Here is a 13,687-nt window from a genome sequence, read left to right on the forward strand (position 1 = left end):
ATTATTTACAACAGATACTAGTATTTGACCTATTGTATCTTTCATCATTTCATGCCTTATTCTAACTAAATACATTGTAATAAGAATTAAAGTAACACTGTAGAGAAACCTAAAACAAGGCTTTATTAAGCTAGAATGACACATGAACTGATGAAAGATACTAAGACAATAACACATTAAAACACATTCTCACAATGTTACACCAACATAAACAAGTATCAACTATTTTATCACAATGTAGCTATCATAGCTATCATGTTTACAATTAAAACTGATAATTTATACTCTGAGGAATGTTTTTATTGGTATTACTAAGCAAGTAGCTTCCACCATATGAAAGGTAGTTTAATAACTGTAAACTTATTTTTGGGTCACCCTGTATATCAACATCTGTAACAAGTCTTTCTGTAAAGCTTGCTAACCTGCTATTTCTATTATGTTTGGCTTTTATAGTAAAGATTTCAAGATTTGAACACTATACATGTATTTCTACTTAACATTGGTTTAAAGTACCGGTATATATATAATCCTTACCTGTGCAGTCTTGTGTTGCAATTGGTCTGTAATACCCAGTTTGGCATGAACATGAATAACTTCCTGGTGTGTTAACACACTTTTCATTCTTCAGACTATTGCAGCTACTGGTATTTGTACACTCATCTACATCATCATCACATGTTGGACCAGTCCATCCCTTGTTACAGAGACAAGTTCCATTTGTTTTGTCACAAGTTGAATGAAAGCTGTTACAGTTACACTGTTGGCTACAGTCTTTACCATAGAAGTTGTCACTGCAAGCTGTGGAGATACATATGAATCTTGTCACTAGTAATATTAATTGTGACAATTATTTAATCACTATTTCGAAGTCCGATTTCGAAGCTATACTAAAGAGCCAACAAGAAGCTTTTTAACACAAAACATTTAGTATAAACTTAGTAAAATAAAATAGATATGTTCTTGTACATATATTAATTTTTTAAAATAGCTTTTATATAGGCCCACATTCATGCTAATATGATGCTCGGAGTATTCATTTTTGGATCAGTGGGGAAGAGGGGATATGGGAGATGGTTTTCTGTGCTGCCTTTAGGCACTCAGTAAACACAGCTCAACTCGAGTTGGGTATCAAACCTCTAGCTCCTTTGCTATGTAGCTAAGCCAAGCTCTAGCTTACTTAGCCTCTTGTTTAAATATCCCACACTGAAATGTATTTAATCAAAATATAAATCATGTTAGTATTTAAATCTTTAATTCAATAATATACTAAATTCAACAGGATAATCACTATAAGTATGCACAGTGACCAGATTGCAATACTTTTGGTATTGAGACCAAATATAGTATCAGTACAACTCCTATGTTCAGCTCAAATGAAATGTTCATGTCAGGTATAAATATATATAGTTCGTCCATCGTGGTTCTATGATGATCACTTTGTCATCCAGGGGGCTGAGGGCTTTGCACAGGGGTTTTATGCTTCCTCATGTGGCTGGTGTGTCCTATGTGAGCCTGGAATGTTCAGCTGCACACTGGGTAGGTTTTTATCAAAATTGGTCTAACGGTTTTGATTTCTATTTGGGACATACATATATACATACGCCTTACTTTCTGCTTCATATTATAGATAGGCTATATAAGTAGTTATATTATAATAATTTATTCATTGTTATTAAAATTTTAAGGACGTGACAACTGTCTATAAATATTATTCTAAAATAAAGAAAATACTTTAAGAGACTATATGATACACTTACACTGGCAAATAATTCCATTGGCAGCCAAAGATTTACCAGGAGGGCAGGAACATATAACACTTGTATTGTCAGGTGTTTCACTGCACAGATCACTACAGGAACTAGAGCTGCACAAGTCTACATCTGATACAAATAATACAATTTCTATATAAAGACATCACTAAATATGAAATGAAAAAAAGAAATATATTAGAAACAAAAATAGTAAAACATTATTTAAACCTAAGCCTCAATCATTTTGCAGAAAATATTAAAAAAAAAAAAAAAACCTCTACAGGTTCTCAAATCACTGTTTAAAGCTTGTCCTTTAGGACAGAAACAAGTTTCATTGCCATTGACATTAATACACTGGTACTGACAAAGTGAACTGTTGGTGCACACACTGGTCACTGTGAACAAAAAAAGATTACCATCAGAATGAAACTCAAATTTTAAAATGACCTATCAATAAAGATGAATGGACAAGATATCCATTTTTAAAAATTGAGGTAATTATGATAAAAACCAAGAAAAAGTTCCCTTTAGAGATCTAATATCATAAAGATTAGAATATGTAGAGCTCATGGATTATCTGTGGTTGACAGTTAATGAAGTGGCCTGATCAGCACAATGATTCTTTTCTTCTCTTTCCCTAACATATCATGCACATCCTTTAGAACTCAAACTCAGTACAGTCTAAAAACCTGATTTAATGTATTTCTAAAGCAAGACTCATATTACAGATAAAAGCAGAGTGTTTTAGCTATTATCCATCGCATTTCCAAATCAATTACAATAATTAATAACATTCTTCATTTTGTAATTGCATATAAATGTTTAAAGGAATCAGTACTATTTCTTTTTTCAACTTCACTGCTACTAAGGAGCCAACATCTCATTCAAAGTCTCAACTATTATCTAATAAAAGCCAGCAAAATCGATTGTTTTTCACAAATAAGATAATCTTACCATCACATGTATATCCATCTCTGTTGAGGACATAGCCAGGTGTGCATGAACACCTGTAGTTGCCCAATGTGTTGATACATCTGTCTATTTGTCGAGCACATTCATTGATATCTGAGTACCAAAATACAGAAACACTAGATTAGATGCATGTTATCTTTTAGAGGATCTACTAACATAGATCATTATTAGACAAAAAAAAGTTACATTTTTCAAAACTAAACTAAACTTAACTAGTGAGTGTGCTGAACCACACTTCTTATAAATTACCAATCAAATTAAAACAAAGGCTATAAAATAAAAGGTATTTCCTACCATCACATGTGTTAGTTGATGCATTATAAGCAAATCCTTTATAACAGCCACAGCTGTAGCTACCAACAGAGTTCTGACATGTCTGCTGACAAGTGTTTAACCTTGGATCCAAACATTCATTGACATCTAAAGAGTTCAAGAAACATTTATGACATATCACACATAAAGTTACGGTACACTAAATAAATAAATAAAGGAACAATATGTTAATTAATTAATACAATTTGTTGAATGAACATTTAGGAAAAGTTTTCAAACATTCATAATAAGAGTTAACTACAATTATTATTATTTTTTTATGAAATGACATTGAACTATCTGTGGTATCTTACAACTAGATAAAAATTTGTTTTGATAATTTCTCTTAAATCTTTTTTTTAAGAAACAGTTCTTGTAAGAAAAAGTTCATATCAATTATTTTGTTTACTGACCTTCACACAATGTGCCATTAAGTCTGTAACCAGATTTGCAAACACATGAATCAGGACCTATAGGACTCACACAATCCTGTCTGTCATTACACTATAATTCCCCATTGGTACACTGGTTCACATCCACATCACAGAAAACTCCTAGGGTTGGGAAATAAGATGGAATAATTAGATCTAGTTCTTGGTAGATTTATTTAGTCGCATTTTAAGTGTTTTCTTGTGAGAAAAAAGTATTATTTATATGTTCATTAAATCTGATTTTACATTCATAACAATAAATAAAGGACAATAAAAAATACAATGAATCTTACATCACAATGTCATTGATTTGTTTTACAAGTTTTGGATGTTCCTTCAGATTTGAATATAATTACATCCTAGCCTAAACTCTTACAGAAATAAATAAGAATTTCTATCCAGAGCACAGAGTTAACATAGTATTATAATCTTGTATATACCTGTATATCCAGGTCTACAAATACATTCACTAACATTATCACATCTTAATGCTCCAGTAGAACAAGAACAAGATCTTGAACAATTGACTCCCCAAGTTGTGCTACTACAGTCTGTAAGCAGGAAACATTGGAATCAATGTCTTGAAACATTAAACACAACAAATTTATTTTATTTAAACAAGAAAATATATTTATATTACTTAAAAAAAAAAACCAAGCTTATATTAAGCATAGGTTTATCAATTAGTTTGGGTCAGTCATGTAATTAAAATCGTAATAGATCTAGACTAACAATAAAAAAGCATTTATAAAAAAAAAAGGAAAGGAGGAGAAGATGGAACTCATGGCTCAAGCCAACATGATAACCATTCTGCTAGTGGAGAGCTTATGAACACAAAAAATGTATAGTTATCTATTGTTTCTATAGTCTCGACCTATTTTTCAGGTTTGTGTTCACTCAGGCAATGACCTACAAAGTAGACTAATTCAGCTTATAACACCCCTTCAGCCAATTACAATTTATTTCCCTTGTTTGAGATACAAAACAAAATAATTAATTACCCATAGTTAATTAACTAATCGGTTAATTTTTTAAATTGATTCTTGTGTTGTCAGGTAAAAGAAATAAGCTTGATCCGAGATTGGGTATGGGAGAAATAACTTTTTACCAGAAAGACAGACAGAATGAGTTGATATAAGCTTTGTAAAAAAAATCAATATAACATAACAAGAAATGAAACATTTCTATTTAAAAAATCTCACAGATCACCAAAAAAAGCATTTGAAAGCATTTCCATAAGAGTTTTTAACCATTGTTTTATAAATAGTATTTAAGATTTGTTATACTATTGCAGTTGCGTCCATCATTGTCCAAACTTGACCCAGGGGGACATGAACAGCTGTATCCTGGTACTCTGTTAACACATCCAGACTTGAAGCTGCACAAGTTCTTTGTTGATACTTCACATTCATTGATGTCTGTAACCAAATTGTGACAGTGAATGTTAATTTCATTTTAAAACTTCCTATCCTAGAAAAGATTCCAGTTATACACTAATGTCATAATTAAGATAAACCTTACCTTCACATGTGTCTTTGCCAACTAGATTGTAACCATCAGCACAAAAACAATATGAAGTGTTCTGTTTAAAGTCTACTGTGCATCCTTGAGAGCAGTTCAGTTTCTCAAAATCACTGCATACATCTTTCACTGGAAGTGTCAAAAAAATTCATTAGCTTTTTATTTGAACATTATAATACTTAAAGTAACTATTTAAAAAAATAAAAGAAAAAAATGCAAGGTCAATGACACTAGCTCCAGCTTGAATAACCTGCCCAGTGTGCAGCCGAACATTATGGGCTCACATTGGTCTCACCAGCCACATGAGGAGGCAAAAAAAAAAAACCAGTGCAAAGCCCTCAGCCCCCCCCCCCCCCCCACCTGGATGACAAAAGTGGTCATCATCAAACCACAATGGACGAACTATATAAACAGAGAGAGAGAGAGAGAGAAAAAGAAAGTTGGAGTAGAGAAAGAGAGAGTCAGGGATAGATATACTTAATAATTACCTAGTAGACATGTTAGCCTATCATCATTTAATCTATACCCGTAGTTACAATCACAGTTGTATTTTCCAGGCACATCAACACAGATTTGTTGACATTGATGGTCCCCATTAGCACATTCATTGATATCTGAGGAGATTGTAACAGAGCAACTTGAGTTTTTTTTTTTTGGATTCAATGATTTCTAAAACATTTTATTAGCTCTAGAATTAATGTCTAAATTGATAATGAAGTTTATCAAGAAAATAAATCTGTGTCAATTATTTGATGTGGAACATACTAATGTAGTCCCCTTTATCATTTCTTGCATATCCAGGCTTACAGTTGCAGACATGACTACCAAAGTTATTGACACAATCTTCAATAAGTGGGTTGCAGTTGTTTAGGGCAGGATCAACACATTCATTTATATCTAAAACAAAATAGAATAGAAACAAATATAGCATTTTTAGGCAGTAGTGATAAATGTATACGTTGTTATATTTTTATAGTATTTGAGGAGATGAGACGTTGTTCCAGGAATGAGAAAAGAATTTTCTGTTCAACATAACTTTATAAGTTTCAGATGTTCCATCGGGCATTAAGATTATTATGTCTTAGTCCAAACCTCCTGCAGGATGGCGACAAGCAAATTTCGCACCTATGGCCATCATAACGACAATCCTAAACACATGCTACATACCAAGGCAGCCATCATCCTGGCTGATTATGTTAAGTGAAAGTAATCTCTTTAGATATACCTAAAGAATAGGGGTTAAAAAATGCTCTATTTTCTTTTGATTAATTTTCTGGATAGTAGTGACATGGGATAATGAGCTCAAGACAAGAATTTTTATGATTTAGGCATGTTATAATTTAAATTTCATGAAAATATTAATATCTATCATAATAATACTTTTTTTTTAATTTGGATTTTAAAATATCAACTACATATTGTCTAGATCTACTTCATTTTTAAATTCTATAATCAAAAAGGTTTTCTAAACATTAATTTGTTTTAAATAAAAATGGCATGCATTCACTTCTCTATCAAACAAAACATTTTCTGACAACAAACAAAAAAGTAATTGAAGTTTAATTATAACAGGGTAGTGAAATACTAATGAACAAAATGGATAATTTCAGCAAAATGTGAAAAATAATTACAAAGAGAAAGAGTTAAAGGAAGTATCAACAAATCTGTTTAAAGAAATAATTCATACAGCCCTAAATGACTTTTAAAAAAAAGGGAAAAAAAGCTTAAAAGACAACATCATTAGTAATGTAGTATTAGTAGTCAAAAGTACTGACCTTGACAAGTTCCATTTCTAACATATCCAATAGGGCAAACACAGGAATAGCTTCCCAAAGCATTAACACAAACATCACCAATCAAACAGTTGTCTGTCCTTAGTGTACACTCATCAATATCATTGTTGCAGTTGACTCCCTCCCAGCCTATGTCACATACACAGCCTCTGACAGGATCACATGTCCCGTGCCCACTACACTGACAGGATTGATTGCAGTTGACACCATAGAAGGACTTCTCACAAGCTGAAATGTGTAGACCTTTCTTATTAAGTAAAAAGCTTGACAGAAAAAAAAAAGCAATTTATTATCCTTGGATTTCAATGGAGTTAGCATGTAAGTTACTATTCATTAATATTTTGTTTGGTTAAAACCACACAGTTACTTTGAACATTTCCAGAAAACAGTGCTTGCCAACATCATCATAAATGTGTATTTTTATAGCAATTATAAATTTTACATTTTAAACACAGCATTTATCATGGGATGATAGCATTAATAAATGACTTTTATAAGACATTAGAGAACACTTATTGCAAATGTAAATAATTCTTCAAATTGAATTTTAAAAGCTTTTTTTTTTCTTTCCCAATAAAATGAAGAAAAAAAACAAACTTCAGAACAAATGGAAAGAGTGTTTTTATTTCTGCCAATATATTTGACTATTAATGTACTAAAATAAATGCCAACCTGTACAAGAAGTTCTATCTGCTCCTAGTTTAAAACCAGCATAACAGGAACAAGTAAATCTGCCATAAGTGTCTGTACAAATTTGACTACAGGGCTTCTTGGCAAGACTGCATTCATCTATATCTGAAGAGGAAGAGAGCTTTTTATTTTGTAATTGCAGTAAAGAATTCCAAATAATTTATTATCAATTTTGCAACATATAACATTGATCTTAAAAATATTCCTAAATTATTTTATGATGCTTACAAAAAGATAATATAAAGAAAAAGATGTATAAACCCTACATAAAACAAATTAAGAAATCAGAAATTACACTTAGTCTAATATATAAGAAAAGATCATATAAGAAATACATTTCTGATTGTTTTGTCATCTAATTTTGTATAATGCAAGAAAACTTATAATTGTATTTTATATTTACTTGTGCATGTTTTGTTATCTCCCTGAAGTGCAAACCCCACTTGACAATCACACCTTGCTATACCATTGTTAACAAAACATAGCTGGGAACAATTCAGGGCTTGGCACAGCTCTACATTACTTGAATCTGTAATTATTTTAGGTTGAGCAATATTAACAAGCAACTACAAGTATTATTCAATAATATATATATATATATATATATATATATATATATATATATATATATATAATGAATGTTTTTAATATGAAAGAATAAAATTACATTTGCAGTTAAATTTTGTTTTCTCTCTTTATCTTAGAAAGAATGCTTAGAATTATCGTAATAATGAAATGCTGAGCATTTTGTTAGTGGTGTGAAAATATGCACAAACATGTACATGCATGTTATAATATAAGACAAGTTAAGTTTGCCAAGTTTTTGAAGATCACAATAGATGTGAGCAACTCAAAATACAATATATTAGGGCCTTGAAGTTTTCAAAATTAGTACAAATCAATAAGCATCAAAAGAAAAAAAATATTTTATCTTCAGCTTACTTTTTTCACAAACTCCACTTTGGAGAGTATATCCATTGAAACAATTACAAGAGTAACTTCCAATTGCATTGACACAAGTTTGTGAGCAGTCATCTATGTTCTCTTCACATTCATTGATATCTAGCACAGAAAAAAATCAAACAGCCAAAATATGTGGTCCAAATAGATCTAGTTTACAATTTTACCACTATTAATTCATAGAAATAGAAAACAATACAAATGTTACCATCACAAATGCTTGTGTTGAGTGTATTCAATCTGAAACCAATGTTACAGCTACAAATGTAGGATCCAACAGTGTTTTCACATCCTTGTGGACATGTCAAATTATCTTTACATTCATTGATGTCTAAGAAACAGAATGTCAGAAATAGTAAAAACAATCATCATTTTCTTTCTATGAAAATTTTAAAAGCCCATAAATTTAATTACATGTTAGTTTGATTAATACAAATATTTGTCTTATAAACTTCCAGATTGTCAGAGTAGACCATCCATGTTTTTTTTAAAGATAACTACAAGGTACAAAAATTAGTTTATGTTTTAAAAATCATGTAAATGAATTAATTTTATATTTTAAGTTGATCACCGTCAAATTTCATTAGTGTGTTTGAGAGACTTAAAACCTCTCTTCCAAAAGCACTGGACATTTCCTGCAGTTGTGCACAGTGATAATAATAATCTTTATTATCCATAAGGAATTTTGTCTTACAAATTGAGCATTACACACAAAACATTATAACTATAGAAAACAAAATATACATTTTGTGAAATATTTTTATCAGATAGTTGAAATGTATTTAATGATTTGAATGCAAGGAGTTTTTGTGTCTGTTTGTCTTTGTAATGAGTGTCTCGTGATGGTAAAATGACAAAATCCTGACTCTAGGGTGCTTTTTATTTCTAAAATGTTTTTTCTTTCTTATGAATGTTTTTCACAAACAGATGCCCAAGTGTTGTTTTTTTTTTACCATTAACTTTACTAGCAGCATGCACATATATCAACATACAGGTAAAGAACATGTGGCTTCACAGACTTGTCATGTTTTAAGTTGATAACGTACTATTTAATCATTTAACACACGACATTTAACAAACAAAATTATAACTTAATATTATTGTTTCAAATTTTTAATAAGGGTAACAGATTACATAGAATTAAAACAAACATTTATCCCCCCCACACACAAAATACACATTTACTTATTTACAGATCATTATGATGGATTTAACAATTAGTGAAACTATTACACAAGACAAGTTCTACAAGAAAAAGAAGTATATAAATGGTGTTGATCACTTACCTATACATCTGCCCCCTTGCTCTTCAAATCCAACTGGACAAGGTCCACACACATAGCCTGTCTGATTCATACCTTGTTGTTCCGGTGTCAGGTCTGTACAGCTTTGACCCACAGCACAAGGATTAGCTCTACAGGCATTATAGTTCTCACTACAAAAATCTCCTGAAAACATATTTTTGAACAAGCATTAAGAAACCTGCAACTTCTTTCTCCTCTATAAGCAAAGGGATTTATTCTCTGCCCAGGTGGCTAGCATGTGTCCTGAGCTATCAAGTCTTTGTTTTTCCTGCACTTGGCATGACTTCACTTCTCCAGCCATACTTGTGGACCAATCATATCCATCCTGCATTTCCTCCTTCAACACTCTCCTACCACCATATTACACTTTATCTCCCTTTGTTTCCTTTGCAGCAATATCTCCTACTACCTTCATCTCCCAAACTACCAACCCAATTTTGCAACTCCTCCTTCCAATAACCTTTTCCCTTCCCTATCAAACCTTTCACCAGAAGAAGAGACAATATAATCCCATCAAACCTTTCACAAGAAGAAGAGACAATATAATCCCATCAAACCTTTCACAAGAAGAAGAGACAATATAATCCCATCAAACCTTTCACAAGAAGAAGAGACAATATAATCCCATCAAACCTTTCACCAGAAGAAGAGACAATATAATCCCATCAAACCTTTCACAAGAAGAGACAATAACACTAATTGCATCTCTCGATCAGTATATGTAAAGACAGCTCACTGTTGATATGTAATATGTAACATAAGTAGTCATAGTCTCTCTCTAACTGTTAAATATTATTAAAATCTAACAATACATTTTCATAGGCTATATTTTATTTTAGATGCATGGGAAGAATTTAAAATGATATTTCTTGTGCTGTAAACCCTTGATGTTAGATTTTGCTAAATGCTTGTGGCTCTCAATACTTTTATATAAAACATTTACTTACAATGAAATCATAGAACACATATAGCACAAACATTGTGATAGATAATGTGTGACTAGAGAAGATGATAGGTTGAAAAGTAGAATTTTTACAAAAGCAAGTAAAGTAGATCAAGTGCATTAGTATGTAAATCAATATTGATTCTATTTTGAGAAAATTATAACATTTAAATCAGCTTAAAAACTATTTCAAAATGTCATTAACACAAAAAAAAAGGTCACACTTATTTAAAACTTTTTTTGCTCTGTCTTATTGAATGACTAATTCAAGGTCCAATACTTCATAATGGTATATACAATGGTATGTCTGCACTTTTCAGAAAAACTATCACTTAAACAGCATTATTTAAATATAAGTAATGTGACAAATAGATTTCCTACAATGATCTTTTCTTATGTTGAAATCTGTCTATATATTATTGAATAATAATAATAATAATCACCTGTATAAGCAGGAAAACAGTTGCAGGCAAACAAAATTGAAGTATCAGAAACAGTAAGTACTCTGCTATTATCACACTGCCCATGTCCACTACAGTTGCTACATGTTGCAGTGGGTATAGTGATTATATTAGACTGGCCATCTTTGGAATCTACGGCATAGACTCTGTGAACAAAATTTACTTATATAGTTCTATATATTACAAACAAGATAGAAAAACATTATCAGAATATAAATGAAATTTTAAGATCCTATACAAGACTTACTGAATGGAAACAATGTTGCTAACATCAGGGCTGTAGGTAATAATACCATCACCCGATACACTGACTCTAGGTGATGGACTGACTAGTTTATAAGTGACATTGTCTTTATCTGCATCTGTTGCTACAACTCTTATGGCGTTTGTTCTGTTTTCTGTCACCTCCCACTGGCTGTCATTGTTCAAACTTTGATTCAAGTTGAGTACAGGTAAACTGTTTTCTAAAATTAAAATATACAATATTCAAGTATAATGATGTTAAATATTACATTTTAATAAGACTTAATCCTACCAGGCCTTAGCCCTTTAAACTGTCCCCTATGCCTGAGCTCTTTGAGACCAGGTAACGAAAAGTATAACATCTAATAACGAATCACAATTTTTCTAATTACTTAATCTCTCACTTCTTAGCAAAACTGTGACTCCTAATCAACTTTTGGTTGAGAGGCTAAGTGCGCTTGAACTGGGTTTGGCTACCTAGAAGGGGGCTTGAGGTTTGACACCCGACTCGAGCAGAGTTGTGTTTACTGAGCGCCTAAAGGCAGCACGGAAAAGAAACTCCTAGATACCCCCCCCCCTCCCACTGGTCCACAAATGAGATTGGACCAAAGTGCTCTGAGCATGCTATAAGCATGAAAGTAGCACTATATAAAAGCTATAAATATATATATATATATATATATATATGTTTCCAGTTGATGGTTATTGCAAAGCTTCAGAAATTTTTCATGTTACCTCTCACCATATGGGGACAGACACTAGCCCAAGGGTAAGCATGCTAATTGATGATTGGTTATTCTTAGATTGTGACACATTTTTTTTTTCATGTAATAATCAAGTACAGAAAAATAGGTAAAGTGGTCTGGTGGTGTTAATGCTTAATATTACATGTACTTATAACAAATATATATGACTGTCACATGCCCTAAAGACTGAAAGGGGAACTTTACTTACAATTTATAATAGCATATGGTTGTGTATTTATGTTCTTGTTGTGTGTTGTGAACTGATTTGTTCTTGTGTGTCAAAATGTCTTGGTGTCCAGGTCAGCTTGTGTGTGTATGTACTGTGTTATCGTGAACTGTTTTGTCATTCTTGTTCAATAAATTGTAGTCACCTAATGAAACACTACAAGAAGACATGTCTTGATCAAAGGCTTTATTGAACAAGAACGACAAAACAGTTCACATATTAAGTTTTAAAAAAATGAATAGAGTAGCCATTACATCTACATTGAGCACAAAATATTATTTTCAATAGTGATTGATTTTTGAGATCTTAGCTTTTAACAGAAAGACAAAAAAAAAATACAGGAAGCTTAAAAAAAAAGAAATATTTCTCTCTGTATATATATATAATGTATAGAAATGTGTGCCAACAAGCTACTTACTAAGAGATGCAACAGCAGCACTAGTCTCTAATTTTGTGTTCTTAGTGTTTTTAGCAAATTCATCATTTCCAGTTGCAATATAATCAAATTTACAAGCAACATTGGAAAAGCCACATTTAGCTTGAGCTGCTGCTAGTTTTACTTGATCAACTTCTTCTATAAACATTGGAACAAAATCTGGATGTCTGTAAGTAGCTGCAGTGTCCCCAAAATTGTAATCGAAGACAGTGTCGTTATCACTTACTTCCCCTGCGAAACATAAGACATCACACAAAATAATTACATCATTTTTCTTTGTTACTTTAAAAGATAATTTTACCAACAGACTCACAGGGAATATTTAAAATCTTAACACTGCATAAATTATATCAATTCTGCAATATGGAAGATTTATACAATTACTGTTTTAAAAAGGCGATTTAAAATGGTAAAGAAACACAGTTATACTAAAAAAAAAAAATTACAACAAAAAAACAACAACAAACTACACATTTCACCATGTTCATTTGATGGGCCATAACAAACTAATGATAAGTAAATAAGTTTATTATATATATATTAAATAGAATGTGCGATGGCAGAGAGGTTAAGCGCTTGGCTTCTGAACCTGGTGTCTTGGGTTCAGTGACGACTGGGATATAAAGCTTTTTAGGAGATTTTAAGGCTGCCCCTGAATCCACCCTAATCTAATGGGTACCTGACTTAAGTTGGGGTAAAGTAAAGGTGGTTGATCGTTGTGATGGCCACATGGCACCCTGCTTGTTAACGGTTGGCCAAAGAAACAGATGACTTTAACATCATCTATTCTATAGACTGAAAGGGGAACTTTACTAACATATTTTAAATAGCATATTAAGTTTTTAAAAAATGAATAAAGTAGCCAATACATCTACATTGAGCACAAAATATTATTTTC

General features: G+C 31.6%; 2 protein-coding genes across 2 annotated transcripts in view; both read right to left on the bottom strand.

The window, feature by feature from the left end:
* Window positions 1–478: 478 nt before the first annotated feature.
* LOC129927239 (signal peptide, CUB and EGF-like domain-containing protein 1) lies at window positions 479–5,583 on the bottom strand. The gene is made up of 9 exons (XM_056035238.1): window positions 5,514–5,583; window positions 4,988–5,116; window positions 4,753–4,884; window positions 3,449–3,505; window positions 3,018–3,143; window positions 2,706–2,816; window positions 2,027–2,146; window positions 1,758–1,880; window positions 479–798 (listed from the first exon to the last, which is right to left on the bottom strand). The coding sequence occupies exons 1-9, from the start codon at window positions 5,581–5,583 to the stop codon at window positions 494–496; spliced, it is 1,173 nt and encodes a 390-aa protein (XP_055891213.1). The 3' UTR covers window positions 479–493.
* Window positions 5,584–5,732: 149 nt separating this feature from the next.
* The window catches only part of LOC106059773 (mucin-like protein), a 39,156-nt gene continuing 31,201 nt past the window's right edge, over window positions 5,733–13,687 (bottom strand). Inside the window, exons 10-19 of the mRNA XM_056018504.1 lie at window positions 12,772–13,020; window positions 11,386–11,602; window positions 11,121–11,284; window positions 9,717–9,878; window positions 8,639–8,761; window positions 8,413–8,532; window positions 7,874–7,999; window positions 7,453–7,575; window positions 6,763–7,008; window positions 5,733–5,884 (exon numbers count right to left, since the gene is read on the bottom strand). Coding sequence (XP_055874479.1) covers window positions 5,733–5,884; window positions 6,763–7,008; window positions 7,453–7,575; window positions 7,874–7,999; window positions 8,413–8,532; window positions 8,639–8,761; window positions 9,717–9,878; window positions 11,121–11,284; window positions 11,386–11,602; window positions 12,772–13,020 — 1,682 coding nt within the window. The remainder of the gene's footprint in view (window positions 5,885–6,762; window positions 7,009–7,452; window positions 7,576–7,873; window positions 8,000–8,412; window positions 8,533–8,638; window positions 8,762–9,716; window positions 9,879–11,120; window positions 11,285–11,385; window positions 11,603–12,771; window positions 13,021–13,687) is intronic.

This window comes from Biomphalaria glabrata, chromosome 1, assembly GCF_947242115.1.
Source record: "Biomphalaria glabrata chromosome 1, xgBioGlab47.1, whole genome shotgun sequence".
Lineage (NCBI taxonomy): Eukaryota > Metazoa > Mollusca > Gastropoda > Planorbidae > Biomphalaria > Biomphalaria glabrata.

Excerpts from the sequence above, each read along its gene's own strand:
- LOC129927239 (XM_056035238.1), bottom strand. The coding sequence starts at position 5,583 with ATGGGGACCATCAATGTCAACAAATCTGTGTTGATGTGCCTGGAAAAT. Across the intron at positions 5,117-5,513 it reads AACTGTGATTGTAACTACGG|TGAAAGATGTATGCAGTGAT; the intron begins GTATAGATTAAA and ends TGACACTTCCAG. Across the intron at positions 3,506-4,752 it reads TGATGGACGCAACTGCAATA|GTCCTGATTCATGTGTTTGC; the intron begins GTATAACAAATC and ends TGAGTCCTATAG.